This window comes from Heloderma suspectum, chromosome Z (assembly GCF_057233095.1).
Source record: "Heloderma suspectum isolate Gila_16-S chromosome Z, 16-S_ref, whole genome shotgun sequence".
NCBI classification, from domain to species: Eukaryota; Metazoa; Chordata; class Lepidosauria; order Squamata; family Helodermatidae; genus Heloderma; species Heloderma suspectum.
The window spans coordinates 496,455-524,451 of record NC_139476.1 but is presented as its reverse complement, the minus strand read 5'-3'; the positions used below and the strand labels follow the sequence as shown (position 1 = coordinate 524,451).

Below are 27,997 nucleotides of genomic sequence, written 5' to 3'. Positions count from 1 at the left end.
GCAGTGGATTTGAAGACCCCAAACCCAGATTCAAGTCCCACATCAGCCAAGAAGCCAGACAAAAGCCCATAAAAAGGACTGGGCTTTCTTGCTTGCAAATGTTCTTCAGCAGTTTAGTCAGCATTTGCACCACTATTGAAAAACAGGCTGAGAGGCTGATGGTGCTGCACATGGAAAGAGAGGCTTCCTTCCCCATGGACCCAGAAAAGGATGGACATCTCACAAGGATCGCTCAGCAGCTTCCTGTGGTGCCCCACCCAAGGAATCGGTGTCCTTCACAGCCCAAAGGCAGAGAGATGCACATCAGGATCCGAAGGACTCCAAGATGGAACAAAAGAAAGTTCAAACATGATACTTGGACCTCAACTATGAACGACCTGAAGTTTCATCAGTTTTATTGTTCAGCCTGCTTTTGTAAAATAAACGTTCCATATACATTATTTATAAAATGGCTTAAATTAAGGCATAATCCTGTAGCGTCTAAGACAAGCATCTGTCATTCTGCACAAGAGCGCAAACGCTGGGTCTGCTTCCTGTCCATGTACCCCACAAGGAGCCACAGCTGTGCCAAACAGGGCATGGGGGGGCCGGGACGTGGGAAGCTTTCTCTCTAAGACAGGCTCTTGTGATCTGGGAGGAGGCCACTTGGCAGACGCGATCTGGTCGGGTGGCCAGCAGCTCCACAGAATCTGGTCAACATTTCCACATAGGGTTGCAGAGCTATGTCTTACAACACAAAAGAATGCAGACACAGAACATGATAGTGGAAGCATGACAAAGAAACCCACAGAGCTCACAGGCCCGGGGTGCCAAATGAGATCTTGAAGAGACTTACACCCCACCACATACACCTACCCCACCCAAGAAGGGAGACCCCCATTTCCCCAACATTAAGACTGTTGTCACTGGGAGGCTTAAACTCTGCATGTCACTATTTCATGGTCAGCCATGACTGGGGAAGGGACCTGTGCCCCCCGTTCTAGGGGCACTGCCCATTCCCAAGAGACCAGCAGAGGTGACACAGCAGCTGGCTTGTTCTGCCTGTCTTCAGCCTGCGTGTGAACGGCCACCTCTGCGGCTGCCGCCCAGCTTTCCCAGTGGCCCAGGACGTGCGCTCTTCACGAGCCCCTACAAGGAAGAGGAAAGGCTCTGCTTGGGACACCAACGCTTCCGAGAATGTGGGGGTTCACTAGCCAGGCCGGCAGCGAATTTATGTCTCAGGTGATTCCTATACAGCGAGGGAGAGGAAATTTAAAGCAGAAAACTGGCAGAAGAGAGAACATTCAAAGCTCCACATCCTCTTTCAGAACTAGCCCCCTCCATTTTCAGGAGGAAAGGGCGGCTGGGGGGGGGCAGTCAGCTACTGCCCCATGCTTCAAATCACCCCGCCCACACACACACTCAGAGACAGAAACACATGCTCTAGGAATTCAGCCCGATGGATCATGCTCCTGTTGTTCGTGGTCAGAGCCACAAGAGGGGACCTCTCCTGCCCCCGCCCCCGAGCTGAGAACGTTTCCGGGGGGGGCGCTGCCGAGCAACTTTCCACAGGCCTCTTTCCCCAGCGAGCCACAGAGGCGCTTCCATCCTGCTGCAGCTCTCAGCTCATGACCAGCAGGGGCTGGACACAAGGGACAGCCCGGGGACCAGCCCCTCCTGGGATGGCGAAGTGGGGGGATGGGGCTGGAGGAAGCCCAGGGCAGCCTCCCCTCTTTCCTCCAGCCCAGCCCAGCCCAGCCCTCCCTGGATCAGCCCTCAAGGCAGGGAGGCAAGACGAGCAGCACTGGGGCTGGAGACCCACGCTACTCCCGCCGCCTGCAGAGCTTGTGGAACACCAGACTGCTCTCCACACGGGAAATGCCCACAGCTGCAGCCCCCCGCCCTGAGACACCCCCCGCCCCCCGAGAGCTGGGCCACCTTAAAAGGTTTCCTGCTCACAACCTGGTGGAGGGGCACAGGGCTTCCCAGGACAGCTGCTCAGCAAAAGGAGACAACCAAAGTTCTTCCCAGGACGTATACAGGCTCCAACGTGCCTCCCAAGAGGATCAGCATGCCCCCCGCCGCCACCCCCTGGACACGAAGACCGAATCAACGCCTTCCGCAGAGATCAAATGCTTTCTAGAGTCCTGCTCATTCCTCGATATGTTTGTATGTAAATCATTTGATGGAAGGAGAAACAAAACAGAAAACGAAATGGAACCCTCCGGGTGGGGGGGTGTCTTTTTGTAGGAAACGCCTACAGTCAGAGAAGCACAACAGTCTGTCCTGCGTCGCCTGAGGCTATGCTAAAGCAATTTCACAGCCACGCAAGCGCAAAATACTGTCTACATTTTTTAAAAAAGTATCTTAATACTACCCCAGCGTCATGAAACCGAAGGAAAAGGCATCCGCTAGTTTCTTTTTAAAACTGGTCATCAAACTTCTACCGGAACACTCATTAAAGCACCATATTCAGGGGGGAAAGGGGGAATTTGGTGTGAAATGCTGTTATCTTGTGTGTCCGGAGTTCAGCCATGGAGTTTCCTTGCGCGCGATGATCAGAGATGTGATGCACTCTTGTGGTGAAGGTGACGACGGGACCTGTCCTTGCTTTGACTCCAGTTAGTCTGTGATGGGGGGCGGGGACGGAAGCAAGGGGGGTGCAAGGAGAAGGGGGTGTTCCTAGTCAGACTGGCTCTGCTTTGCCGCTGGGGGGCTCTCATTTCCTGGGCCATGGTCCTGAGGGCGGCTGGGCTCTTCTATATGGGGCGACTGGGGGGCTGGCTTTTCAGATGGCATCTCACTGGGCTCTGTCTGTTCCTCCTCCTCTGCTGTCTCCAGGAAGGGCCCCTGAGGTGGCTCCCCACTGCTCAAGGGGGTGCTGGTTGGCCCTTCGGTGGGGAAAATCGGGGTGGCTGCTCTATCAGCTGCTTCCGGTGTAGGTGTTGGGGAACCCACCTCTTTTGCGGGCGTAGGGCAACTGACAGGGGAGATCACCAAGGGAGGATGAGGGAGGTCTTTCTGCATACAGAAGAACAAACCACATTAGGATGATGGGGGTGGGGTGGGGGGAGAGGGAGAGAGAGAGAGAGAGAGAGAGAGAGCGGGCAACTACAACTGATTTCACAGACCAGCTTCTGGAGCAGCTCACTGGGGCAAACGCCACCCCAAATGGGAGTCGCTGGCTAGGGTGACCAGGCTAGCAAGCTGGAAATGTCAGCCCATTTCATCTTGAAAGGTCAAACTAGCCCAGGTATGATTCCTCCCCTGCCCCACAAGGAATTCTGGGAAATGTAATTCTGCAAGGACACTGAAAGTCCTCGGCTACAGATCTGCCACTGTCTCCAAGAATGACAATTCCCAGGGTCCTCCGAGGGGGGTGTTTCCCCCCACCCTCAATCCTCTCACTTCTGTCCTGAAGGCCTCACATTCAGCCCGGTATTCAAGGGCCGCTCAGCTAAGAGCTTCCCCACTTCTGCTCCTGGGTGCTCCTCCTGTCCCCCTGGGCGAAACTGGAGAGGGTCTCTTGCAGCAGTGGGTCCCGAGGCTCACATTCTCCCACTCCCCCCCTCTGGACAAGGCCAGAACGGCTTTCTACTGCAGACACCCTAGCCCAGCATCGGGGCAACATAGCAACTGCCACTCTGCACTCCCCCTGCCTTTCCAGCTCCCCAGCACCCCTGAAGAGACACCATGGGGAAGTGCAGCCACAGCAGCGCTGCTCTGTGTTTGCCGATATAGCACTAGGGGGGCTGCAGGACAACAGGCTACCCTGCTTCAACCCAGAGGAAGGTGGGGCTACAAGGCAGGTCCAAGCCACCGTGCCCCATGGCCAACCCCCTTGTCAGCTCTTTAAGAGCACAGGAAGAGCCCTGATGCTGGATCGTACCCGAGAGGGGCCCTCTAGTCCTCTCTGGATCCTGGAGGCCATTTAGAGGCATCATGACTTTGCCAGACTCTCCATGGACCGGCCTCATCCCCCTGAAACCTGTCTACATCGGGGCTGCATCTTAAGGAAGGCAATACCACAGGCTAGCAATGTGCCTTGGGAAGAAGTCCTCCCTTCCATAGTGATCTTTGCAGGGCAGGGCATTATTTCACCTCCATCGGCATCGTTTTGGACCAACGGCCCTCTCTGCGATTCATGTGCCACAAATACAAAAGCTTCACGTACAGACAAAGAGAGAAAGCAAGCCTTTTCTGAAGGCCAGAAAAGGAGCGTAAAAAGAGAGCGAGAAAAGCAACATGCAAGAGAGCTCTGCTGGCTTTTTTGGAGAACACCGACAAGAGTTTTACTCAACTTTAATTCTAGTTAGGGGCTTTTCTAACATTAGCATTTTCTCGAGGAGACTCATATCAAACTGGTATTCACCGCAAAGCCGCTACCCGTCCAGAACATGGCCAGCTCCTTCCGCCACAGGGCCACCACAAAGCTCGTCAGCAGCGTGCAGGGGACCAGGTAGAGCAGAGCCGGCTGCCCCTTCTGCATCAGTGCCAGGGCCACAAAGGTCACCAGGAGCCCGATGCCATAGGCTGCAGCAGAGGGAAAGGGGAGAGCAAGGAAGCCGGGGGCCGCTGGGCAGGGTGTCTCGCTGAAGCCCAGTTGTGCCCACCACCCAGGACTCATGGCAGGCCTCTTTCTGCCTGCCGAGATGGGGGCTGCCTTTGCAGGCGAGAGGATTCCAGCACTTTGGAAGGCAGGGGGGTCATATTAGTCACCAGCAAAAAACAGTGAGTGGGAAGCCAGGGTGGCAAGGGACACCTGAGCCCCCAGTCACTCCACTGGAGGAGCAGCAGCAGCAGCGGCGCCTGTGAAGCAGGCCCACAAGCAGAGTGGCCTGGGAACCGGGTGGGCGGGTGCCTTCCTCTATCCAATGTCAAAGCAACTGAAGGGAGAGCGCACAGGAGGGTCCAAAACCAGCCCCCTCCCCCCGATCTCCTGCAAGAGAGGATACGAGACACGGTAGGGAGAGATGGAATCTGTGTGCCTCGGCCTCACCCCGGCTGGAAGGAGAGGCGCCCGGCCCAGCCAGATCTTGTCCACTGGGAAAGCGGTGCCATTTACTTATTCTGGGTTGGTTGAAGGAATGCCACACAACCAGAGTACCCAGCTGAACTGCTAAGGCCACGCTGGTCTGGCCGCTCCCTTCTCCTTGCTTTCAGGATCCTGCTAGCACCAGCCAAAAAGCCCCCTCTCTCAGCAGGCTCTCAGCGTTCCGCAAAGGGTGCCGAGATGGCATCACCAAGACAGTCCCTGCTGATCAGACATGGACCTGTAGCCCTTCAGTATGCGCCAAGCCCAGCCCAGTGAAGGCTTGTGGGCTCAGCCAGCTACGGCCAGCAGACCAACACAGACCAAAACTAACCCTGCGTCCAGGTTCAGTTACCCCGGTGCAGTTATCCCAACAGTTTGCTTGTCTGCAGCAATGTCCCCGTTCCTTCTAGCTCTTCCTCATGGGACCTGCCTTATTCCAGGCCATTATACACCCTTCTTTTTAAGAAATGTGCAAAGGGGACCCAGGCACCCACCCTCCACCCCAGCGCAAAGCGGCTGTCAGGGAGCCTGTCTCCCAAGGGCTCTCCTTTGGGGTTATTGACCTAAGGAGCCTGCTGGGCAAAGTGGGAGACAAAGAGGACAGGGGGGAGCGGCCTTTCATGGGCTCAGTTGTTGGGGGGAGGCAAGAGCTGGAGGCAACAGGTGTGAGAAGAGCAGCAACGTCGCTTTCGGAGGGGGCGGCTGCTGGCCCAGGTGGAAGGAGGAGGAGGACAGCAAGAAGAAGCCGGACGTACCTACAGTGCAAGCAACAAAATACACTCGGGAGGACTGGACTTGGATGTCAAACCTGTGGCAATAGGCGACCAGGAGACCTGAGGAGAGAAGGGGTGGGGGGTGAGGCCCAGGAGGGGCCTCCCCATGCCGTGTCCCAGGCCAGTCAAAGCCCCTGCTGGCCTCGGCTCCCTCCCTCGACAGCCGCCAGATCCTGCCCAGGGCAGCCTCGGCTTCTCAGATGCCCACAAAGAAGAAGAGCGGCAGCCCGGATGGATCAGGCCCCAGTGGGCCCATCCAGCCCCGCCAGATGCCCCAAGGGGAGGGTCACGCACAGGGACCCAAAGGGCCAGCCCCCCCCCCCCCCCGGTGCCCCTGAACACAGAGGCCGCATCTCCCCATCACAGCCATCGCATCTGAAAGAGCCACTTCTTTATTTAAAATATTTATCTCCCATGCCTCAGCCCCAAAAGGTCCCCAGAGCGGCTTACATGCAGTCAGTAAAACAAGAGTCCCTGCCCCCGCAGGCTGGCAATCTAAAAAAGTCACGACACACAAGGAAAAAGGGATGGGGAGGGAAGAGGGGAAAAATTCAGTGGACTTTCATGTGGGCTGGTGGAAGGGCCCCTCTCCCCTCCCTCTGCACAGCCTGCTAGGGTGGCTGGGGCAGGGGTGACAGCTGAGGGAGGAGGGGCCTTCCTGGAGAGCTCCCCTCCATGCATTTGCCTCAGCCCTTCAGAATGTCCCTGCTGGATCAAACCCAGCTGGGGCCACCTAGCCCAGCTCCCCTATGCCCCAGAGGCAAGCAAGAGGCCTGCAGGAAGTCCACCAGCAGCAGGGCCGGAAGACAAGTCTGTCCTCTCCATGCTGCCCACATCTTTAAAGTGGGGGTGAGGAAGCTCAGCCTGGGGGAGAAGCTTTTGGGGGCCCCATCCCAGTGATGGCAGGGAGGGGGCTGGGGGCAAAGGCAAAAATACCAGCCTATTGTAGCTTAAAGCACTTTAAGAAGAGGCAGTTCAAGGTTCTGCGGGGGGTGGGGGGCGCTGTACAGAAGCTGGAAAGTCACCAGACGATTGCCAGCCAGGGGAAAGGGGGTGGGCCCACAGGAAGGTTCCCCTCCATTTCAAATGTTTCCAGCATAACACAATTAATTCCCACGTGGAAACCACACTTGTGTCGCCTGTGTGGCCAAGGCAGCAGCATGCCTGTGCAGGCCCTTTGCCCCGTGGAAGTGCTACCTGGGCAGGAAGGGCGAAATCCCGAGAGCCAGCAAGAAGACAGAAACCCAGAGGAGCTGCGGAGGGGACAGGAGCCCAACTTCCACGCAGGAAGCGGTCTTCCACACAGAGACAGACAGGCCATTGGTCGTCCCACCCTGCTCTGCCTGCTCTGGCTGACAGCAAGAGGCTCTCCGCAGACACAGCAGGTGTTTCTCCTCCCTGGCCCGGCCGCCACCCAGGAGCCATTAACCGGAGATGGGACCGGGGCTTGGGCTGGGCTCTGCCCTTGAGCTCTGGAGCCTCCTTAGGAGTGGCCCGGCCAACAGGGACCCTCAGTGCTGGAGAAATCCTACCTGGAACCAAGATGTCCCCAAACCCCAGGAGAGAGAAGGGCCTGTCACACAGTGCCAGTGGGGAGAAGTTGAGCCGCGGCACCTTCAGCACCATGGGCAGCTGTGGGAATGAGAAATGGAAAGAGGCTGGCCTAGGGAGACAGGCCTGGGCCCTCCCACCTTCATCCTGGTTGGACTGCTGTGGTGTAGCACCGAAGGAAGGCCAATAATTGAAAGCCCCCCGCCCCTAGCCATCTCTTCCCTTTGTTTCCCCAGCCTAATTTCTCTCCCCAAAGCTCCTTTCAGGTCCAGCATAGATGACAGACAGGGACCCTCTGCTGGAAGTCAGCAGCAACGTTGGCTGTGCAATTTCCTGTATACAGGGAAAGGGTTAACCCCTCTCTCACCTGCACCGCTGCCCAAATCCAAGCCCCCCCACCCCCAACACTGGGAGATCTGTGGATGAACATGCTGTTCTCCCATTTGGCAAACACTCCTGCCAAGACGAAGGGGGCAAATACCGCCCCCGCCCACTTCCTTTGGAGAAAGATGTCACCTTGAAAGGGGTTGTAACCTTAAAGGCGGGCTACAGAGATTTTAAACTGGCACATGAACCTGGCTTTGCACAGGTTGGAACGGCCCTTGGTTTGATACAGCGACGCCTTCAAACCAAGTTTAATCGGATGTCACAGTTGGACGGACTGCGCTCACCCCATCTGAAGCCAGGCCTAAGGCATGTGCCCTGGCCTGCTGCACCCCTACAGCCCCCCGATGGAGAGGTGAGCCTTCTCCATTTCCGGGGGGGGGGGGCTGCCCCACAGCCAGGGAAGAGGGCAGGTACATAACTGTCCCTCAGCCTATGAATCTTCTTGGGCTTCACACTGTATGGGCCGCAAAGTTATGTGTCGCTTAGGGAAGATGCGGCTGCAAGCTTCAACCACAAGAACATATTTAACTAACTTAATGCATTCTAAGAACCAAGTACCCCAGAGCTGCACAATTCTAGGGTCCTCTTAGTATGCGTGCCCGGTTTCACGGCCTTGGAGCTAAGACGCAGACAGACAGACATCCTGTTACTATTATGAATGAACAAAACAGCCCCCGCCCACCCCTGGTCCCGTGAGCAGCCTTTGAAAGCTCCCTGAGAACTCTCAGGCACACCTTTTCATGAGTGGCGGAGTCTGTTGGCCCGGCAGCCACCTCCACCATGATGCTCTCCCCCATCTGAAAGAAACAGGGCAAAAACAGAACTTCACTTATCTGTTATTCTCTAGCCTCCCCAACTGATGGGACTCAGAATGGACAGCAACATTCTGAAGTCTACAGCTCTGACCATCTCCCTCATCCACCACAAAACACTATCCTCACTGGTCAGCCATTGATCTCCCCTCCTTCCCTGGAGTAAGGCAGACGAGATCCATGTTCTCCCTCCCTTCTACATCTGGAGGAGGCAATTTTGCGCATGCAGGCGAGGGACAGTGGACGAGCCAGGAGAACACGGATGAGCACACGAGCAATCCTGGCTAGCATCACCTTTGTATGAATAACGGGCGTTCCATGCAGCACGGGGGAACTGGTGCTCTCCTTAAAAGTATCAGGGTATTTACAAGTGGCTGTTCTGCCGCTTCACAGCATCGCCGAGGGCAGGAGCCTCAGCACAAGGCCGCCCCTTGCTCTGAATCTGCACCGGTAGCCTCTTGGCCCAGGGCTGCTATCCAGCCTGCCTTCCCCACCAACCCTGAGGAATCTATTCAGACTTCCCAGTCCCCTCTCCCTTCCTCACAGACTCCCACTCCAGGCTCCCCACCTCCGCAGGAGCTGTGTGAGAAAACACTTTCCACCCACCCCGCTCTCCCCTTCGTCTCCAGCCACACAAACCACCCACCTCCACCACCGTGGGCAGAAAGAGGCTCAGTCCCCCCACAGCCCCTCGCAACCATCGGGAGCGCATGTTAAGGGGCTACACACCTTGGTTAAATATGGCGTGATGAAAACAAAGAAGACATCGTAGACAAAAAGGACCATGAGAAGCAGAGTACAGCCCTGGGGGGAGGGGGGGAGAGGAGAAGACATGAAAGTGAGTACAGAGGGTTGCAACATGCGGCTTATTTAAAAGGGGCCCTGAGATCAGCGGCAGAGCCCCCGCTTTGCATGCAGGAGGCCCCAGGTTCAGTGGGAAAGAGAAAGGGAGTGCTCTTTCCCACTGCTTGCTCCCCGATCCTTTGAACTGGAGATGCCAGGGGTGGGGCAACCTGGGACGGCACACAGCAACGCAAGGGCCCACAGAGGACCCCCCCTCAGAAGGTCCACGTTCAATTCATTCTTGACTGCTGCTGCTGCTGCTCTTCCATCCCCTTGGCAGATCTACACCACCTCCCAGCCCCCCTTCTCTCCCTTGGATGCCCAACTAAGTGCAACTTGTCCCCCCATCTCCCCGCACCCCTCCACTCAGAACTTGGCTGCCTGCTCTGTCTCCTCCTCCTCCTCCAGCGATCGAAATGAAAGCTGGGATCCTCTCTGGTCACTCCCCCCCCTCCCCCACACATCCCCCACAAGGGGGCTTGGGCCAGTTGCTGAACTTCTGCTTGACCTGCTTTCCATCAGGGTTGTTGTGAGGAGAAAACAGGGAGGGAAGATGTCCGCTAGGCTGCCTGGAAGGGCAGGAATTAAGAAGGAAGGAGTCTGCCCAGAGCATCCCCCAGCCCCCAGCGGTGCCCCTGGACATTTCACGGTACAGGAGGGCCCCTCCTGGCCTCAGGGCAGGCCCCACAGCCAGGAACACTGGGCTCTCCTCCAGGCTGCACCCCCTCTATCCTGCCCCTCCCGCCTCACCTTGAACGTGGGCAGGCGGATGGTTTTCAGCATGTAAAGGCAGAAAGCAATTCCCAGGGCGTCTTGGAGGATCCAGGCCCACCTGCAGGGAGAAGGGCCTCAGCTAAGCACAGAGCTCCATGGATCCCTACCCGCGGGGGCTGGGCCAGGGCACGCCTGCCCTGTGCTCCTTGTGAGGACAAAGTGACCCCAGAGGGGCCCCTTTGGGCTCTGGGTCCCTTTTGCATTTAGCCCTGTTTCTACAAACTCCCTTCATGCCTGGGCCACTCCATGTCTCCTTCCCCACTCCCAGGCGGGGCCCAGTGGCTTCCTTGGGCCGCCTTCAGCTGCCCCCTCCCATCCATCGCGACCCCTCCTTTGGCCTCTCCTCTGAGGAAAGATGCTCCAGCCGTATAGAGTGGGCTCTCTTGCCCCTGCACAGCTCTGTGACACCCCTTTTCACCTCCAGCTCAAGAAAGCAGATTACAGAGCCAGAAAAGGGCAGCCAAAATTATCAGGGGGCTGGGGAAACTCCCCCGTGAGGGCCGACTAAACTGTCTGGGGCATTTTCATTCATTCAAAGTATTTCAAAACAAAATACTTTTCAGTTCAGGAAAAAGGGGGACCCGTGATAGAGGGTGAGAAAAAAAAAAAGATGTACGGCAATGTGGGGGAAGAGAGAGTTTTCCTCCCTCATTTGTTATATTAGGACTTGGGGTCAGCCAAGGAGGCTGATGGGTGGGAGAGGCAGGCTGGACCAGTAGCCATGGGCTTCAAAAGGATAGGAGACAAATTCAAGGAGGAGGAGGGAGGTTTCTCAACAGCAAAGAGGTGCAGCCACAGTCCACATGCAACAGGGGGAGAGGCTGCTGCCGCCCTCTCCTGCTCTTGGGCTTCCTGGGAGAATCTGGCTGCTCACTGCTGGGATACTTGGCCTCAGCCTAATCCAGTCCACCATAGGCCTGTGGGCAGGAGCCTCTCCATGCCTGCCTTCCACCAATGGCTCCTGCCACAACACTCAGCAGGAGTGGCGTGACACGCACACACCACCACCAATAGCTCCTTCTGCTTCTTTCTCAGCATCAAATCCTGAGTCAGCGGGGGGCGGGGGAGGCAGGACACAAAGACTGCAGGCAGGTGCAGGCAAACTGAGATGGTGGCCTTGCCTGTGGGAACAGGGTGCCGAGGGAGAATCCAGAGCATCCGCCGGGTTCCGCCCTGACCTCAGCCTGGACTGAAGGGTTTAAAGAAGGTTCCCTGTGAGGATTTCTCCAAGGATCAAGCATCACCACCACTGGAAAGGAAGGAGCAGAGCAGCCACGAGGCAGACTTACTGGTCTTCATTCCGGAAGACGCCCCACACCAGGCTCACGGTGACACAGAAGGCGGCCAGCAGCAGCATCCGGATTTGGGGGCGCTTGTGGAAATAGGGCAAGCTGTTATCTGGAACCCTGAAGGCAAGAGGGGCGGCATGAAGAGGCCCGCCCTCAGCCAGTGATGGAAGGAGAGTCGTCGGGAGGGGGGGCGTGGGGGTGTCCAAAGCGCCTCGCTCTCCCTCCTTGATGCGAGGAGAGGGCCCAGAGCTTGGGGGGAGCAAGCACCTGCTTGGCACGCAGAAGCCCCCAAGCGCAAACCCCATGCGCCTCTCCTGTCAAAAGCCTCAGGGAGACAGGCCTCTCTCTCCTCCCTGGAGAGCTGCTGCCGGGGGGGGGCGGGGGGGGGGCGGCAAAGTGGCACAAGACAGCCTCCGAGGTCCCTCTGGACCTGACCGCGCAGTCAGCAGAGGCTGGGTGAGTGGGGCACGCCCAGCCAGCCAGAGACACTCTCTGCCAGGAGGGAGTTCCTGTGCCCCCACGCCCACCCCACCCTCAAGACCCCATCTTCCCTTTCTTTTTATGGATTCAAGCACCCGCCCCCCCGACTATCAGGTTGGGACACCTTAACACACATTCAAAAAACGTCCCTCTCAGCTTGCTCTGTTCTGCCAGTCAAGTCGCCAGAACAGGGCAGCACACAACCTGTGTGTGCCCCAGCCCCGGCCTGTTCGTGGCCTCCGTGGAGTGCAGCTCCGATGCAAAGCATGGCCCACACGCCCCACACGCCTTGCTGTAAAGACAGAATGCAGCTTCTTCGCTGCTGCACCACCAAATGTCAGCAGCAAATTCAGTGTGGTGCGTCCGTGCAGGGGATTTCCTTGCAGACCCCAAGGAGTTGCCCACCTACGCACTAGAAGGACGACTCTACTTCTCATATCCTGCCCCTGTCTGATTTACTTAGGGCGCAATCCTATGCACGTTTAGACAGGAAAAACTCCTAAATCCTAAACCTGCATAGAATTGCGCCCTTAAGAATATACAGACTGATTTTCAGTACCCAAAGTGGGTCAGAAGGCAAAATATAAAACCAACACACATTTTAAAATCAGTGATATATAGAAATATGCTGAAGGGGGCAGGATGCCATTCTAGCGAACACAGCTGCTTGCAAACAGAGAGACTCAAAACTGGATTTGAAGAAGTGCCTCTTTGTCCATGGGGTCTTATGCTGGCCCAAAGTGCTCTCTTCTCCCTCACACACTGATCTTCAGAGGAAGGGGGTGGGAAGGCAGCAAACCCACCACCATCCCCATGGCCCAGGGAGTGGGAACGCGGCTTCCTCATCGAAGCCCTCTGGCCCTGCACCTCTCTGTCTCTGCTGCTTTTGCGGAGTAGGCACACAGAACAGACAATGAGGCCCATTCAGAAAACTGCTTCAAACCTGCATTTCCCTACAGGGCATCTTCGGACAAACGGACAGAGGCAACTGTAGAGGCCAATCGAGGCTGCCAGGCAGAAGATTCCTATGATGGCGTACACTGAAAGGGGAAAAGACAGCAAATCAGCCCCCAGAGTCAAGGGAGGAGAAGCGAAGGCTGCCCCTTCACCCCCCTACACCTGGGACCAGGCCCAAGTTCCGGACCCCTAGCGTTCCCCAAATCCAGCCCTTTCCCCCAACTGCTCCGTGGCTTCCCGGGCGTTGTGCAGCTTCCCCCCACATCCCACACAGTCGAAATGCCTCTCCAACAGTGGGGCACTGGCAGGAAGCGCTGCAGACTAAGACAAGCTGGTATCTGGCCCCGCCCACCCCAAGAGCTTCCCTGGACTGAATTCGGCCCTTAGGCCGGAGGACGCTGCCCACCTCTGATCTAAGCCACGGAAGCCAGGTCCGGTAAACCGACTTGTCGAGGTTTCTCCGGGAAGCACACAGACAAACCAGCCTTGGTCCAAACTGGCCTCGAAAGGTGGGCGCACTTTTGGCACACTGGCTAACGTGTCGGCCAGCCTTCCTCAGCCTGGGGCCCTCCGGATATGTTGGACCACAACTCCCATAATCCCGCAATCAGCACAGCTTTGTTTGCAGGATTATGGGAGTTGTAGTCCAACACATCTGGAGGGCCCTGGGCTGAGGAAGGCTGGTAAGGACGACACCTGGCTCCAAGGACCAATGGTGTGGCTCAGGAGAATGCTGCTCCATCTGTTCCTAATCAGTAGGGTAACCTGGAGTAAAACCCACGCGATTAATCAACCTGGACTCTTTTAACTGGGCGACGGCACTAATAATTCACCAATAACTGTGGCATCAGGCAAGAGGTGCAACGCCCGGGTGATACAAGCCTCGCGTTTTTCTGCCTGTGGAGAAGCTGCAGGACTTGGCTCTTGTTGTTCCAGAAGCACAGGCTTTAACTGTCAACAGTGATCCCAGAGTCTCCCGCAAGCCCCCTGCCCGTGCCCGCCAAGCAAGCGCTCCCTACCGAGCTGGTCATAGAAGTAGTAGAGGAGGACGAGCATTGAGCAACACATGACCACGAAGACGCAGATCATGATGGGGGTGACGTCCACCGTCTCGTCCTCATGCTTCTCAGCCCCATCATCCCGCTTGTGCTTCATGTACCGCCTGGGAGAGAGATGTGCCCATTGGCAGAAGCCAGCTGCTGATCCTGCTACCCTGGGGGGCCCAGCAAGGAATTCAGGGCCCCCCATGATCCAGAGGCAGGTGGAGGCAGAGTCCAGGGGCTTGCACTGTGGTGGAGACAGCCAAGCAGCTGGTTGCCACAAAGCAACCTATACAACCTTTGATCTCTCCCCTGCGGCCCAATAAAGCAGCCAACCAGGGCAGCCACAGAGCTGACCCACCAGTAGTGGCAAGGCCTTCATGTGACACAGTGCTTGCAGCCACATGGGGCCGCAGTGGTGGCCGCTGGCTTGCAAAGGGGATGAGCTAAATGCACAGAGGAGGAGAACAGAAGGTGTCCTCTGAGTGCAGAGTACTCCCCAAGCAGCTCCTGGACCCCTGCACGTACCCGCAGAGGCTGGTAGAACCAACTGCTCTGTGAGCAGGAGAGGAAGTCAACTCTCGCTGTCATGTCAAACAGCCTTTTTCTTTTCAACAGTGTCAATTATATGCACCCCCTTCCTGCCCTATCCCTTATTCCTTGTGTGACGTGTTTCAAATTTGGACTGTACGCCTGAGGATGGTGATTGATGGTGCTGATCGAGCACCATCGAGCCCAAGGAGATGGCCTGGACAGGGAGGGAGTAGCAGGGGCATCAGGATCCGAGCTCCTCTGATGAGGCACGCCTCCAAGTCATGGCTGCACTGCTTGTGGTGGAAGTGTGGCGCTGTCAGAGGAGCTGGACAGCCACCGTGATGGGAAGGGCCCGGAGGAAGTGTCAGAGACCTGACAGGGATCAGAGAGGCAGTGCAGAAGCCGCCCGCTGCTGCCAATCCAGGCGTCCCAGGGCCCTCCCCGAAGGCTGCCAGGGGCCAGAGCTCCCACTGCGATGGCCTTTCCAAGCTCCTGCAGCAGCCCACTCACTTTTTCACATCTCTGCTTCCGGCCCAGTACCCGCCGACGGCCACCGTGCCCACAGCCATCACAAAGATTATCACCATGTTGTAGTCCAGGACGGGCTCGTTGGGGGCGTACATGGCCACCTTGACTGAGTGGCCAAAGCTCTGGAGGGGAAGCAGCACAGACCGAGGGAGGGTGCCGTGGGGAGGGGGGAGAGAGAGAGAGCAGGGTTCAGCCACAAACTTGACACCCGCGTGACGATCCCAGCGATGTGCCAGCACAAACTCGAGGTGGGCAGGAGATGCGCTTACCCTGCCAATATCCAACATGTCCGTGTAGCTCAGCAGGGCCACGGGGATGTCTATCTCCTCATACTGACTCCGGTTACCGGCAGGGGGGACCTGGGGGGCACATTAGAGGAGAGAGCAGTTCTGGCAGAAGGAGGGGAAGGACTTCCCATGCATAACGTGGCAGCAGCAACCCAAGCCCCGTGGCACAAAATCTCAAGTCTGCGCTGAAAGCATGAAACATGCCATTTGAGGAGGGCTCTTGTGCATCGGCTGGCTCAGTTTACATGCTTTGTTGTGAGCTCAGGACTTAAATTGCTGCAGAGCTTGAGCACAATGCAACGGCAAGAGGCGAACGGGACAGAGAAGTAAGGGGTGGCGGCGGGGGGGAGATAAGGGAGCTGGCCAGGGGCCAGCAGTGATACAAGAGCCCCCGAGCCCCAGCCTCAGAACAGAAGGGCCTTTGGCAGGCACCTGGCACCCTTCCAGAAGGAAAGCCGAGACTCTGCATGGGACTCGAGAAGCTGTGCAGAACAGCAGAAGGTTCAGAACTTCCAAAGAATTCTAATTGTTTAGAAGAGGCTTTGAAAGGAATACTAATATTGAGGGAGGGGAAGCCATGCAGAACGCGAAACAAATTAAAACAAAGAGGATCAAAAGGAAAGCCATCGGAGCAGAACTGCGTGGGGGAAACACTGAATGCCTGGGACAGAGCAGGAGCACGGAAATTAGAGGAGCCTGTTCCACAAGGGGGCCCTCCACAAGCTACATGACATACAGAAGAGGCGCAGAAGGCCTCCCCCTCTGGAGGACTTCCCATCTGCATTGGAATGAAAGGAACAACGGGGCTGGGCGTGATCATCACTGTCTGCAAGTCTGTGACAGCAGCGGCACGGAGCCTCCAGTGGGGAAGCAGTGTAACCTTCCATACCCGCTGCTTGGTGTGAAGAGCAGGGGTGGGGGGTGCCTTCGTGCCCTGCCCAGACCCTCTAGTCCAGGGTGTAGGACTGGAGATTCCCCTGCTGAGGTCCAGCTAGGCTCCCTTCTTAATCTGGCGAAGGGGGAAGGATGGCGGGAGGAGGAACGGGAAGGAAGAGGTGGCAGGGGCGCTCCCTGAAATCCCCAGATCTATAGCCCGAGAACCTTGGTGCAGGACCAAGGAAGGAAGCTCACCAGTCTCTCCCGGCTGACGACCAGCAGGCCCCGCGCCCCACTGAGCTGAGCCAGCCGCACTTTTTCATAGAAGGTGCAGTTGCCCCGCATGACCATGGGGACGGTGTTGCCGAAGCCCCCGTCAGGCACGTCGGATGGAGCACACAAGACAGACACTGTCTGGTCCTGCAGCGGCAGGAGGGACTGGAGAAGAGGAAGAGCAAGGAAATTAGAAGGAAGGAAGGCAAGCAGAGGAGCAGCTCCCAGCCAAATGTTGAGTGGCTGGAGAGGTCTGCCCCAAGGCCTTGGGAGAGGGCCAAAGAGACCTCCATACTGGTCAGTCAGAAGCACTCACCGCCTTGCCCAGGTCATGCGGCAGGTGGGCCCACTGGGAGTTGAAGAGGATGCAGTAGTCCTTGCCTCTGCCGCTCCCCCTCTCCGAGAAGACACGGACCATGCCAAACTCACAGGAGACCTGCCACAAACACACACGGAAGACATCACCACCGTCACTCTTCCGCAGCAGCATCGAGAAGGACTAGCATCTGGTGATGTGCACCACATGGGGCTCTGCTGCTGAAACACCACCCCCAGCTCCACACACAGCAGGAAGAGGGGTAAGGCCCGTTCCCCGTCAGTTTCCCATCACAGTTCACAAGATGTTACGGTTATAGCAAAAAGCAAGAGCATGCCACAAAATAAAAGCAAGCCGTGGAATGAGAAATAAACACCCAACAGCAGAGGAGCAACATAAAGAGGATGAGGAAAGCGGGGGAAATAAAAGGGTCTGTCTGAGGCTGAAATAAGATCAAGCCAGGTGTCATGTCCTGCAGCCAGGTGCCTGCACCCCAAATGTCCCCTCCCCTGGAGCCTCAGACAGCAGAACCAGCTGATGGCCTCTGGGCCCCTGCTCCGTAACCCCCACCCTTGACGGAGACGGGGCGGGCGGCTCCTGAGATGGACCCTTCCCAATTGCAAGAAACCCATCTCCACCCGTCCCTGGCAGCATTCAGATGGCAGATCAAGACACGGCTGTCGGGGGCTCCAGGAGGGTAGAGGATCCGCTCTCCCTGCACCCTGCCCAGCTCCGCTGTGCTCCTGACTGCTGCTGCAGAGCCTCAGGTTCTGGTTCCCACTTGGACACAATGCTCCTGAGGGACTTTGGGCTGGTCACTGGCTCTCAGCCTCGCCTACCTTGCAGGGCTGTTGTGAGCACAAAATAGTGAGGAGGAAGACCCTGTCATAGAATCATAGAATAGTAGAGTTGGTAGGGGCCTACAAGGCCATCGAGTCCAACCCACTGCTCAATGCAGGAATCCAAGTCAGAGCATCCCCGACAGATGGCTGTCCAGCCTCATCTTGAAGGCCTCCAGTGGGGGAGAGCCCACCACCTCCCTCGGGAATTGGTTCCATTGTCGTATTGCTCTAACAGTCAGGACGTTTTTCCTGATGTTCAGCCGGAATCTGGCTTCCTGGCACTTGAGCCCATTATTCCGTGTCCTGCACTCTCGACTGATCAAGAAGAGATCCTGGCTTTCCTCTCTGTGACAACCTTTCAAGGACTTGAAGAGCGCTATCATATCTCCCCTCAGTCTTCTCTTCTCAAGGCTAAATATGCCCAGTTCTTTCAGTCTCTCTTCATAAGGGTTTGTTTCCAGTCCCCTGATCATCTTTGTTGCCCTCCTCTGAACCCTCTCCAGTTTGTCTGCATCCTTCTTAAAGTGCGGTGCCCAGAACTGGACACAGTACTCCAGATGAGGCCTAACCAGTGCTGAGTAGAGGGGAACAGTGCTGAGTAGAGGGGAACTAGTACTTCCTGGGATTTGGAAGCTATGCTTCTATGAAAGCAGCCCAAAAGAGCATTTGCCTTTTTTGCAGACACATCACATGGTTGGCTCATATTCAGCTTCTGATCAACAACAATTCTAAGATCCTTCTTGCTTGTAGTGTTGTTGAGCCATGTATCCCCCATCTTGTAACTGTGCATTTGGTTTCTTTGTCCTAGGTGCAGAACTTGGCATTTGTCCCTGTTAAATGTCATTCTGTTGTTTTCTGCCCAGCGCTCCAGTCTATCCAGATCACTTTGAATTTTGTTTCCGTCTTCCAAAGTATTAGCTATCCCGCCCAATTTGCTGTCATCTGCAAATCTGATCAGCATTCCCTACACCTCCTCCTCCAAGTCATTAATAACAATGTTGAAGAGCACTGGGCCCAGGACTGAGCCCTGCGGTACCCCACTCGTTACCTCTCCCCAGTTGGAGAAGGTCCCATTGATAAGCACTCTTTGAGTCCGATTCTGTAGCCGACTGTGGATCCACCAGATCGTTGTTTCACCTAGCCCACTTTGAGCTAGTTTGCTCATCAGGAGATCATGGGGCACTTCGTTCAAAGCTTTGCTGAAGTCGAGGTATATGATGTCTACAGCATTCCCACGGTCCACAAGGGAGGTGACTTGATAAAAAAAATGAGATCAGATTTGTCTGGCAGAACTTGTTCTTGACAAATCCATGTTGGCTTTGAGTCATCACTGCATTGTTTTCCAGGTGCTGCCAGATGGATTGCTTTATCATCTGCTCCAGAATTGTCCCAGGGGTGGATGTCAGACTGACTGGTCTGTAGTTCCCAGGTTCCTCCTTCTTACCCCTTTTGAAGTTAGGGACATTAGCCCTCCTCCAGTCATCTGGCACTTCCCCCGTCCTCCATGATTTCTCAAAAAGAGAATAGACAGCGGTTCTGAGAGTTCTTCTGCCAGTTCCTTTCTTACTCTAGGATGCAGTTCATCTGGCCCTGGAGATTTGAACTCATTCAAAGTAATTAGGTGTTCCTTGACCATATGCCTATCGATCTCAAGCTGCAATCCTGCCCCTTCAGCCTGCACTTTGCCTTTGCCAGGGGGGTCATAGACCCTCTTTTGGGAGAAGACTGAGCCAAAGTAGGAATGTAAGTCGCCTTGGGCTCCTTGGAGGAGGAAAAAAGGCAGGATATGAATGTAACAAATGAATCTACAATAAACTGGGCATAGGAACCACCACAGCCACACCAGCACCTATTTGGCCATTTCTAAACTTGATCCAGTGCAAATTAATGAAGATTTTGGAGAAACCAGGAAGTAAAAATCCCCTCTTGCTCCCAAAGCTCACCCAGGGGCCTTGAGGAGATGCGACTCCCCCTCCGTCCCGAGAGACTGTGGCCTCACCTGTGAAACTGCTCCCCTCCACCCAATATACAGCTGCCGGTCCGTGAACCATTTTTACCTAGCACGAAGAAGGAAGGTTTGCTGGCCCTGGGGGAGAGCAGGCTTCATTTTCCAAGGCTTTCCAGGGGCTTTTTGCATGGTTTCTAGTGCAGATCATGGTGGAACAGCAGGTTAGAAAGGTTTACAGTGAATACGTTTGGACTGCCAAAAAAATAAACAACGGCCATCTCCGTGAAAGGTTTTTGGTGCTTCTTGCTGCGGAGATAGGCAAGAGAACAGGCTCTGCAAGGGGGCAGCTTCTGACCCATCCTGCTCTCCCTGACACACACAAACACACACACAGGCCCCAGCCAGCCAAACCTTCACAGGTCTTAAGTGGGGGAAACACGTAAGTCCAGAGAAAGACAGAAGCTAACACCGCACTTGCACAAAAACTGCCTGATGCCCACAAGGGCTTCATGCCTTACGGAGGGGGAGGGGAGCGTCTGAAACGGCCATGCACAGGACACACTTTTGCCGCTTTCAGGATCCAGCCTCCCTCTGCCCCGGGGCTTGGGGCAGGTTGAGACTGCTTTAGGGCAGCCATGACCAACCTGGAGGAGGTGGCAACTGACATCCACACACACCCCCTAGTGCCATGTTTTTGTGGTGTCCCACCTACGGGGGTGAGCACCTCTGACAGCTGGGAGGGTGCCTTGCCTCAGCCAGCACCCCAAGGACCTTCCAGTCACCTTCCCCTGCTCTCTGCACCCAGGAGTAGGGTGACACTGTGACACTGGCTGTGACTGTAGCACCTTCTTTTCCAGGTTGGGTGAGGGCAGGGAGCCAAGTTGGCAGATCTCAGGGCAAAGGCAGCCAGAAGCAGGCAGTAGCCAAGCACTTAAAACTCCCTCGTCTGGCCTCAGGCAGGAACCCCCTGCAAGCTGCCCTCTCCGAACCCTAGCCTCACCCAAGCTCCACCTCGGCAACACACAGATCCAGAATCACCTTCCAGGACTGCCTAGGTAACGGCCACAAAGGACCAAACACTCAGCGCAAACGCTCTGCCTTAGCAGGAGTTGTAGTCCACAACATCTGGAGAGTGCCAGGTTGCCCCCTGCTGTATGAAAAGCACACATCTCACTCCAAAGGGCACAGCCAGAGCTGCACTCCTATTCCTCTGCTTGCCGTGCGCTGCTCTCCTTTGCTCTGCAACAGCCTCTCCTTCTTTCCGACTTGAAAGCCAAGACACCGTTGGCTCCTTGGTTCCTTTCCCTGCAGCCTGCTTATCAGCAGTTCAAAACAGGCCTCGTGCGCAGTGCATGGCACAGTGCATCGACATTTGTAGGCACAACAGGCATCCACTCCCTGCTAAGAGACATGCTGCCCCCGCCCCCGGAGGAAAGAAGCTGTGCCGTGTTTCACGGGGGGCATCACCCAGACCCTCCCCAGGGAGAAAGCCAAAACCTCAAGGAGGGCAACCAGGCCAGCAAATCACATCAACAGTGCCTTAAATGTGGTGATTCCTGAGGGGAAAATGTAAGGATAAAAGAGGGGCAGGTCTGTCCTCTCTTCCTAAGGCAGGTGATGCAATTCATAGCAGCTTTGTGGGGCGGCTCTGGGAGCAGAGGCTGCAGTGAGCCCATTTCACAGAGGGGGAAAACAGGTCTAAGAATCTGTCCTGAATCACTCACCAATCAGCTTCAAGGGAGCGGGTTCTAGCATTTCTCTCTCTCTCACACAATTTTAGAACCCAGTGGGGTCATCCCATGAAGCTGACTGGTGAAGATTCAGGACAAGTAAGAGGAAGGACTCCCTCTCACAGAATAGTATCATAGAACAGTAGGGTTGGAAGGGGTCTACAAGGCCATCAAGTCCAACCCCCTGCTCCATGCAGGAATCCAAGTCAGAGCATCCCTGGCAGATGGCTGTCCAGCCTCGTCTTGAACACCTCCAATGTGGGAGAGCCCCCCACCTCCCCAGGTCATGGGTTCCATTGTCATACTGCTCTAACAGTCAGGAAGTTTTTCCTGATGCTCAGCCGGAATCTGGCTTCCTGTAACTTGAGCCCATCATTCCGAGTCCTGCACTCTGGGATGGTCGAGAAGAGATCCTGGCCCTCCTCTCTGTGGCAACTTTTCAAGGACTTGAAGAGCGCTATTCTATCTCCCCTCAGTCTTCTCTTCTCTAGGCTAAACATGCTCTCATAGCACAGTCAACTATGGAGTTTGCTCCCACAAGACATAGTGATGGCCATCAATTTGGATGGCTTTAAAGGGGGGTACCCAAGCTCCTGGAGAAGGCTAGGATTAGAATGGCTGCTAATCCTGATGCCTCTACAATAGCTCCAGTATCAGAGGCAGTGAGTCCATGTACATCAGTTGCTGGGGAACACGGGCAGGATGGTGCTGTTGCACTCCTGTCCTCCTTGTGCGTGTCCCATGGGCAGCTGGTTGGCCACTGTGTGAACAGAATGCTGGACTACATGTACCCCTGGTCTGACCCAGCATTTCTTATTTTCTTCAGTGAGAAAGCCACACTGTGGGGCCGGGCCCAGGAGGTTTTTCAGACTGCAAGCCTGAGAGGGGATGGACCATCTGGTTTTGCTTGCTGCACGTCAGCTGCTCCGGGAGCCTTTTTTGGCTGAGGAGCTTGATAAAAATACTTTCAGGGCACAATCCCATGCCTGTTTGGACAGAGAAAAGTCCCACAACTCCTAGCATTCCCCAGCTGGAGTTACAGGGCTTTTTCTGCCTAAAGAAGCAGAAGATCGCATCCTTCAGATATTAAGCCCCAAACGCTGAGGTCAATTCCGTCGGCGGCCAGGACACCACGGCTACTAAAACAAGAGCTCTGGGTCTACGCGGGCCCCAGGGCGGGCCAGGGGGGATCGAGCGAGTCCCGCGCCCCGCAAGGCCGCAGCCCTGGCCACGCCCAGGCTGGGCGCCCGGGGCTGCGGTCTGTCCCAACGGGCTCAGGACGGCGCCGCGAGCGGGCGGGCGGGCACGCGCGCCGGAGACGCCGCTTCGGCCCGAGCGGAGGCCAAGCGCGGCCCCGCCCTCCAGAGGCGCGCGGCCGGCTGAGGGGCGGCAGAGCGACGCGCCGCCACGGCGCAGAGGGCGAGGGCGGGGGGGGCGGCCGCCTCCGCGTGCCGGCGCGGCGGGCGGGAGGGCCGGACCCGGAAGAGGACGCGGGGAGCCCCTCCCCCCCGCGGGCGGCGAGCCGCGCGAGGCCGCTCACCTGGGCGACCAGCAGCGGGAGGAGGAGGAGGAGGCGCGGCCGCGACCCAGGCAAGGCTCGCCGCCCCGAAGCCGGCGCCGCCGCCATCGCCGCCTATTGTCCTCCCTGCCGCCGGGGAGGAGCGAGGCGCGGGCTACTTCCGGCCCAGGCCGGAACGAGCGGCCGCTACTCGGCAACCGGCCGGAAGCTGCGCCCTCGCCCGCCCCCGCGCGCTTCGCGGCCTCGCCGGCGCATGGAGACGGCGGGCCAGAGCGCCGCCCGCCGCGCGGAGGGGCTGCAGCGCCCCTGGGCAGGCGCGGGGCTCTGTGGGCGCCGCCGCCCGGCCCGCGCCTTGGAGGCGGAGCCGGCGTTGCGGCGGGCCCGCGGGCGGCGGAGCGGCCCCGCCCTCCCGAGGGGGCCCGGCCGGCGTGCTGGGCGGCAGGCCCGCGGCTCTGGCTGGGGCGCGCTGGGCGCCGCGGGCCTCGCTCCGCCCGCAGGCGCGCCGGGCCGGGCTGGGAGCCTTCGTCCCGGCGCGGAGCCCGCGGCGCGGCGGCGTCCCTGGGGACGCTCCGCGGGACTGGCGGGCCAGGCGCTCCCTGAGCGGGCTGTGGAGGCCCTCGCGCCCGGCGCCCGGCGCGGCCCGCTCGCTCTGGGTCTCGGGGGGAACAAGGCCGTAATTCAACAGCCTACGGAGGCGGCCTGAGGCGGAGATGGCCGCGGAGAGCCCCGTGGGGCCCCCGAGCCTAGCGGCGGCAGCGCCCGGACCCCGAAGCCCTGAGGGTCTGCGCGTCACTCTGCGCTTTGCTACTGTCTCGTTCTATGGCGCCCGCGGCTGCCGGAAGGGCGGGGCCGGCAACCCAGTCGCAGGCGGCGATTGGAGAAAAGGTGGGGCGGAAATGAGCGAGCGGCGAGGTCAGGGGCGGGCCGCCTGCGGAGAGGAAGATGGCGGTGAGTGTGGCGGCGGCGGCCCCCCCCGCTCCGCTCCCCCCCCCGCTCCTGCGGCGGCGAAGAAGGGGCCTGGCAGACCCCTGCCCCAAGGGGCTCGCAGCAGAACCCCGCGGGGGCGGAGGCCGGCCTGGCCGCGGAAGGGCCCAGGCTCGGCCCCGCCCCCTCCTCGCCCGGTAGCCCGGGGGCCAGGACCATGAGGCCCGCGGGCCGGCTTTATCGGTAGGGGAAGGGCAGAAGCTCCCGGCCGATCCCGCGGCATTTGCGGGGAGGGCTGCGGGAGACTCCTGCTGGGGGCCCTGCAGAGCCGCTGCCGCCAGTCAGCGTCGGCAATACTGGGCTAGCCGGACTGAGGCCCTGACTCGGCACCGGGCGGCTTCCCACATTCCTTTGTTCCCGGCGTGGGGGGTCTGGCTTGGTTTCGGCGACGTCTGATGATCCTCGTTAAATCAGACCTTTTTTGGGAGCCGTGAGAGCTAGAATCTTTATCTTTAAGGGAGGGGCTGTGGCCCAGTGACAACCCCGGCTTTACACGCAGAAGGTTTGATCCCCGGTAGCAACTCCAGGTAGAGCAGCTGGGAGGGACCCCTCTCTGAGATCTTGGAGGGAGAGCCACTGCTGCTTGTCAGTGTCAGCAGCCCTGGGCTAGGCAGACCAGGGTGGGGGGCTGGCTTGGTGTCAAGCTGCTTCCTCTGGCAGCGCCTCCAGTGGAAAAGACCTCTGGCAGCAGCCACAGGAGGGCTGGGGAGGAAATCCACACACCCCCTCTGCCTGACACCTCCAGGAGGGCAACTGCTATTGGGAATGGCCTGGACTGGTTTGGTGGTCCAGTGGGGGTAAGGCAGGTTCATCCATTCATGAGCAAATGGCCTGCGCTCCCCATGCCTGCGCTTAGCTGCCAGCCCCATAAGCAGAAGATCCACTGTGGTGTGGCGGTTCCAGTCCGGGGCTAGGGAGACCTGGGTTGGCCGTGAAGGATCATGTACATGGCCTTGGGCTCTTTGGAGGAAAGGCGTCATATAAAGAAACAAACGAGATCCCAGGTGCAGTCTCTAGCACAAAGAGAGATGCTGGGAACACCTCATAAACCAAGCAGTTGTTGTATAGCAATTAATAGCAATAACTAGAGAGAGAAAATAAAACCACCACAACAAATAAGCTGTTGTCCCCAATCCATTATTTGCCAATCTAACAAGACATGCATTAAAAGTTTTCCTGCATTGTTTACACTGTCTGTTGTGGCTTTAAGAGTTGGCTGGACCCTTACTTCTGGTCCTCCTACTCTGCTGGGAATAGCACTGCCAGCCCCTCTGTCCCACACCAGGGTGGAGTCAACTGTTAATCCTTGTTGGAGATGCTTCCATAGGAGGGATTTCCTTGCTCTGGGGAGGGTTAGATAACATAGAAATCTGCCTTGTACAGAGTCAGACGCTCAGTCCATCTAGCCCAGTATTGTCGACAAACTGGCAGCAATGGCTCTCTGTGGTTTGAGGCAGAATTCTTTCCTAGCTCTCCCTGGAGATGCTGTCAGGGATTGAACTTGTGACCTTCTGTATGCCATGGGGCTCTGTCACTGAGCTACAGCCCTTCCCAACCTTTTCCTTCTCCCAACTTACAGTATAGCAAGCTGGGTGATAAGCTCATGCCAGCCCCTTCCTTTTCCTGCTCTGATTTAGGACAAGGAAAAGAAGAAGAAGGAGAGCATCTTGGACCTTTCCAAATACATTGACAAAACCATCCGTGTGAAGTTCCAGGGCGGCCGGGAAGGTAAGCCACGTCCTGAGCTGCTGTCTCCTTTGCGCCTCATCTCTGTCCCATGGAGTTGGTGCCATGATACTGTGCACGTGACAGCCTGTCACCATCCAGATCTTGCAGAGCTGAAACTCCAGAGTCTCTTGATGATGGGTTTTCAGCAAGATGTGTAGCTGTTACAGTAGATCACCACATAGCAACTAAAACATTGCAATGTCAGTGGCAAAATTCAGTTGATCCGTTGCAATAAGTGCTATTAAATAGCCAAGGAGATGAATGATTTTACCTAGCTCCTAAAAGCCATCTCATTCTAATTCAGTTCCAGTGAAATGGAATTAGAATTGGGGGATTCTTTGTCCAGCAAAATTGGGAGCGGGGTGGGGTGGGGTGGAACTTAAGCATGTCCTTGGTGGAATTCCTCAGTCACCCTCTGGCATCATCCTACTTGCCCAGCTTTTTCGAATAGTTTGGGAATTGCCAGTCTGACATCTAGAGCTTAATTTAATCACCACAGATTGCTCCATTCAGCCTTCAGGGAGTTACTGAGGGCTCCTGATTTTTCTCTTTTCTTTTTCTAATAGCCAGTGGTGTCTTGAAAGGGTTTGACCCGCTACTAAACCTCGTGCTGGATGGTACCATTGAGTATATGAGAGGTGCGTATAGGACTCCGTGACATGGAGCGAATGTGTGGAAGTAGGAGCCGTGGTGTCTGAGTGGGCTGCCTCTGACCCTGGACTCTGGCTGATGCTAGCCGATAAACCTTCCCCTCCCTGAATTTGTCTCTTACCCTGTGAATGAGAACAGCACAAGAGCCCTGCTGGGTCAGGCCAAGGTCCTGGTTTCAACAGTGGCCAGACAGATGCCCAGCTAAGAAGCCCAGAAGCTGTGCAGGAGAGAAGTGCTCCTCCCCCTCTGTTTGCTGCAAGCCATTCACTGATGTTAAGGAAATATCCAAGGCAGGTTAGGTTGAACAGTCAGAAATTTATTAAAGCACATCACAGCTGTGGGAGAGACAGTCGAGACTGCATCTCACCCCCACCCCAAGAAACAGGATGCATTTATACAGACTGAAAGCTGGAGAACAAAGAAAATACACTGCGCATGCTCAAGAGCTAATTTAGCTCAGCAACAGCCTTATCAGCACAGCTGCCTTACCTTTAGGGATGAGCTGCTTTGGTGGATAGGGATTTCTTGCTTATATTGAGGAAGTTACAATTACCTTCTCACACATTCTCTCAATCCCATCAGGCACTTTGCCTGAACCAAACTACTTACAAGTCAGGCCTACCTTCACACAAATCTACTGCCTCTGAACATGGAGGTCCCATTTAACTATTATAGCTAATAGCCCCTGAGAGAGACGTCATGATGATCTCCACTTGCCAGTGGTAACCCTGTTGGCCTTGCTGATCACAGAAGCCTCTTGCCTTGCTGAGGGATGGTGAGCTGCAGCTCATGTTGACCTTTGAATGCATAAAGAAATTGGAATGGCTGAACCTCTGCCTTGCAGGGGGTGCCTTTGCCTCCTGCCCTCTTGGCTTCTTCCAGCTTTGCATTCGGAGGGTAACGGAGCATGTCAGTGGGGCCCAGTTCCGTAACTCTTTCTGGGGGTTTTCCTTTCAGATCCAGATGATCAGTACAAGCTCACAGAGGACACCCGTCAGCTGGGACTGGTGGTCTGCAGAGGGACCTCTGTTGTCCTCATTTGCCCCCAGGATGGGATGGAAGCTATTCCAAACCCCTTCATTCAGCAGCAAGATGGGTAGCCTTTTCTGGGGGCTGCTGCTGAAAGCTTAAGAGGACTGGAAAGACCAACATCGCCTGAGAAGAAGACCCTTTTTGCAAGGGGGAATTATTTTTTTACGTTTGTTTTATACAGGAGAAGGACCTTGTGTGTTTTTACTTTGTGGTTTGACATGCATTGCAAAGAGGAGGTGTGCTATGCATCACCTTGCAGCTGGGAGATGTCCCAAGCCCTTTTCAGAAAATTACCTCTTGCTGTAAACTCTGACTTGAGCCAGTGAAACAGTGCGAGAAGTTTCAATAAAGAATTACACAGAAGATTCTTCAAAATTCTTGTTCTTTCTCCTCCTCGCAGCTCAGCTTGCTGTGTCTGCCCAGGGCTTCATTTTTTTCTGTTGACAGTATCTGCATTCCTTTCTTGGGACGGGGTATGGGCTGGGAGCATGTTTCTCCACAAAGTGTCAGGAATGTTGATGAAGTTTGTGCAAAACCTCTCCACTTCCCAGGTGGAAAATTTATTTCTTTTTTAAAAGAATTCCTCTCTGGTAGAGAATTTCTGAGTTCATAAATAATAAAACCTATCCAAAAACTGTTCCTTTATGTGCCTGTGGTTGTAATGCTCTGGAATGTGAAAGCTATCAGACAGAGGAGAGCTACACACAGTCTTAATTTTTGACGACACAGGATGTAACTTTTAAGTCCCCATTTGTACAAACCACCAAATCTCTTTGGACTTGTTTGTGTGAATCCTTTGGATTCCTGTGGCACAGCTGGAATTTAGATA

At 56.3% G+C, this 27,997-nt stretch overlaps 2 protein-coding genes across 4 annotated transcripts; one reads left to right on the top strand and one right to left on the bottom strand.

The window, feature by feature from the left end:
* Window positions 1–371: 371 nt before the first annotated feature.
* LOC146333435 (signal peptide peptidase-like 2B) lies at window positions 372–22,980 on the bottom strand. Of its 2 annotated transcripts, XM_084825942.1 has the most exons (16): window positions 22,795–22,980; window positions 16,735–16,854; window positions 16,401–16,583; window positions 15,252–15,341; window positions 14,965–15,104; window positions 13,900–14,042; window positions 12,867–12,963; window positions 11,444–11,560; window positions 10,131–10,212; window positions 9,267–9,341; window positions 8,460–8,522; window positions 7,320–7,419; window positions 6,238–6,282; window positions 5,770–5,847; window positions 4,352–4,512; window positions 372–3,000 (listed from the first exon to the last, which is right to left on the bottom strand). In XM_084825942.1, the coding sequence occupies exons 1-16, from the start codon at window positions 22,879–22,881 to the stop codon at window positions 2,662–2,664; spliced, it is 1,920 nt and encodes a 639-aa protein (XP_084682068.1). In that variant the 5' UTR covers window positions 22,882–22,980; the 3' UTR covers window positions 372–2,661. The 2 variants fall into 2 exon arrangements, with proteins under 2 accessions (XP_084682068.1, XP_084682069.1); XM_084825943.1 differs by lacking the exon at window positions 6,238–6,282.
* On the top strand, window positions 22,704–27,807 carry LOC146333434 (U6 snRNA-associated Sm-like protein LSm7). Of its 2 annotated transcripts, none has more exons than XM_084825946.1 (4): window positions 22,704–23,658; window positions 25,395–25,485; window positions 26,052–26,123; window positions 27,094–27,807. In XM_084825946.1, the coding sequence occupies exons 1-4, from the start codon at window positions 23,593–23,595 to the stop codon at window positions 27,234–27,236; spliced, it is 372 nt and encodes a 123-aa protein (XP_084682072.1). In that variant the 5' UTR covers window positions 22,704–23,592; the 3' UTR covers window positions 27,237–27,807. The 2 variants fall into 2 exon arrangements, with proteins under 2 accessions (XP_084682072.1, XP_084682073.1); XM_084825947.1 differs by lacking the exon at window positions 22,704–23,658 and adding an exon at window positions 23,683–23,721.
* Window positions 27,808–27,997: the final 190 nt, after the last annotated feature.